Raw genomic sequence first — 3075 nt, 5'->3', positions numbered from 1 at the left:
TTATTTCACATTGCTTCAGTTCACTCAGCTGTAGAAATGAGTTGCGATGTCACTGGTGCCAAGCTGTATCGGTCTTTGCCTTTCCCTTGGATAACATCAGTGGTGTGATGAGGGGAGGCTGGTATGCATGGGCGACTACTGGTCTTCTATAAACAACCTTGCCCAGACTTGTGCCTCGGAGAAAAACTTTCTAGGTGCAATCCCATGGTCATTCATGACCAAAGGGGGTCTTTACCCATTTGGTGCTTCTGAAACTTTGCTTTTTTTCTAGGTAGGGATGTCGGCCCTACACAAACCCATTTTTACTTCTGTGAAATGGTGACCATATTAATCTGGCCTCTATCATTTGATTTGTCCATCACGCGAAGCCCTACCAGAAGCTTGCAATTTGCTGGCATAGCTCTCAGAATCATTGAGGCATGTAAGCTATCACATCACAACAAAGAATGGCCCTTGTGGTGACAGAATAAACATGACAAGGTATTTCATCCAATGCTCTGACTTTGCTCATTTACAGATTAAGGGAAAGAAAAAAAAAAGCAGAACTAAATTATTCTGTGATTAATGATTAAATAATTTTATAAATAAGCATGGCTGAGTGGTTAAGAAGCTCACTTTGCAACCGTAAGGTTTCAGGTTCAATCCCACTGCAATATGCCTCAGTTAAGTGTCTTTAACTAAATCCTTGAGTCAACCAATGCCTTATGGTGGAAACTGTGTAGAAGCCTGTGTAGGTGTACAAATACATGCACATTTGTATATGTAAGAATATATTCTTGTGTGTGTGTTTGTGTTTGTCTCCCAACACTTCTTGACAACTGTCATTGGTTGGTTTATGTCCTTGTAACTTAGCAGTTCAACAAAAGAAACGAATAGACTAAGTGTCAGACATAAAAAATAAATAATGGGTGGGGTGGTGCTCCAGCATGGCCACAGTCCAGTGACAGAAACAATTAAAAGACAGAAAATAAATAATTTAGTAATTTGTACCTTTTCCGTTGATTTTCTTTAAACTCACTAAGAGACTGTTCCGTTTCTTCCATAACATTCTTCAATTTCTCAACAACTTTGAAAAAAAAAAACAGAACCAAGAGAATAATAAATTACATTATCAAATTTTGGCACAAGGCCAGCAATTTTGGGTTTCTAGTTACCTTCTTCCAGGTATTTTTTTTAAAGGCACCATCATGTCTCAACAAATTCTTCCAACCCATGCAAACATGGAAAAGTGGATGTTAAAATGATGGTGGTGGTGATCACAATGACGTGTCAGTTAGCAGTACAACTTAATTCCACAAAGACTGGTAAAGATGACTTACATTCAGGGCTGGGCCTTATCATTTTCATCTCTTTCCTGAACTGAGATACCATGGACTGTATTTTGGCAAGATTCTGCTTCAACATATGTTCTAGAAAATATAAATGAAGAAATAGCATTTAGAGACAACTTGTTTACATTGATCTATTAAATATACCGTAAATCCTCGAGTATAATCCGCACTTTTTTCCCAAAATTTATAGGTCAAAATTTCTAGTGCGTACTATATATGAGGTTAAAAATGAAAAATATTTTCTAAGCAAAATTTTCTAAGTGATAAATATGTAAAGGCAATTTACTTAATATTTATTTTTCACTGACTGTTATTTCTTTATTTTCTGCAAACAAAGTGCACAAAAAAGCTACACGTTTGCATTATGTTATATCTATAATAATAATAAAGGACGTTACCGTATATATGTTTACAAACCAAGGACGTTATATAGACCTCCTTGACTCAAGTTAGAGAAGGGGTGCGTATTATACAGAAGGGGACAGGATGGTCAATGCAATGTGTGGATGTAGTAAACAGTATTAAGGGATGCAGAATGGCCAACAAGTGAAATGGTTCTGCATGCTACGTCGTATGGTAGTGTGTACCCCTGTCTTAACATTATGGTTGTAAATGAGCATCACTGTTATACAAGCAGTGTACTTCATTTCCAGTCATCGCAATATATATTACCGTGCTTGGAAACAGGTGAGGGTTGGTGACAGTGAGGGCATCCAGCCACAGTGAAATCTGCCACAACGAATTCCATCTGAACCATGCAAGCATGGAAAAGTTGACATTTAATAATGATGATGATGATGATGAACAGGAAGCATATAAAAAAGAGAAAATAGAAGAGGAGAAAGTGAGATTGGTTGGACGTACTTTCTGCTTTTATCTCCTCATTAGACTTCTTGTCAACTTCTTGCAGTGGCAGGAATTCTTTCCTGTTGCTAACGCGTTTCCCATAGAGGATTACATCACGTTCACGTTGTATAGTCAGGAATCTGGAAAATGAAATATAAAAGTCAGCACAAATGCAATATCGATTCTAACACAGACACTTCATAATCTCCAATACTATAATTACTGATCTGAGACTGAAAAGAAAACAAAATCAAAGACATGGCTGTTTGGTAAAGAAGCTTGCTTCCCATACATATGGTTTGGGGTTCAGTCCCACAGTGTGGTACCCTGAGCAGGTGTCTTCACTACAGATTTGGGTTGACCAAAGCCTTGTAGGTGGATTTGGTAGACGAAAATTGAAAGAGGACCATCATGTGTGTGTGTGTTTGTCCCCAACCATTGCTTGACAATTGGTGTTGGTGTGTTTACATCCCTGTGTCTTAGCAGTTCAGCCAGAGATAACAACAGAATAAGTATCAGGTTTAAAAAAAAAATTTTTTTTTTAAGTATTAGGCGCAGGAGTGGCTGTGTGGTAAGTAGCTTGCTTACCAAACACATGGTTCCGGGTTCAGTCCCACTGTGTGGTACCTTAGGTAAGTGTCTTCTACTATAGCCTCTGGCCGACCAAAGCCTTGTGAGTGGATTTGGTAGACGGAAACTGAAAGAAGCCCATCGTATATATGTGTGTGTGTATATATATATATATATATATATATTAATAAATCATAGGGCAGCAAAAAAATTTTAGAAATTTAATTTACCACCAGTGGTCCAGCGAGAATAAAAATTAGTCAATAGACTATATATATATTATTCATTTAAAATACAGAGATGCATATAATAGGACATCTAACCTGCT

The 3075-nt window shown here is 37.4% G+C and overlaps 1 protein-coding gene across 1 annotated transcript in view; it reads right to left on the bottom strand.

The window, feature by feature from the left end:
* The window catches only part of LOC106874181 (coiled-coil domain-containing protein 112), a 29460-nt gene that overhangs the window by 15639 nt on the left and 10746 nt on the right, over positions 1-3075 (bottom strand). Inside the window, exons 3-5 of the mRNA XM_052972113.1 lie at positions 2196-2317; positions 1320-1409; positions 991-1066 (exon numbers count right to left, since the gene is read on the bottom strand). Coding sequence (XP_052828073.1) covers positions 991-1066; positions 1320-1409; positions 2196-2317 — 288 coding nt within the window. The remainder of the gene's footprint in view (positions 1-990; positions 1067-1319; positions 1410-2195; positions 2318-3075) is intronic.

This window comes from Octopus bimaculoides, chromosome 12 (genome assembly GCF_001194135.2).
Source record: "Octopus bimaculoides isolate UCB-OBI-ISO-001 chromosome 12, ASM119413v2, whole genome shotgun sequence".
NCBI lineage: Eukaryota > Metazoa > Mollusca > Cephalopoda > Octopoda > Octopodidae > Octopus > Octopus bimaculoides.
This window is presented reverse-complemented; position numbering and strand designations above follow the sequence as displayed.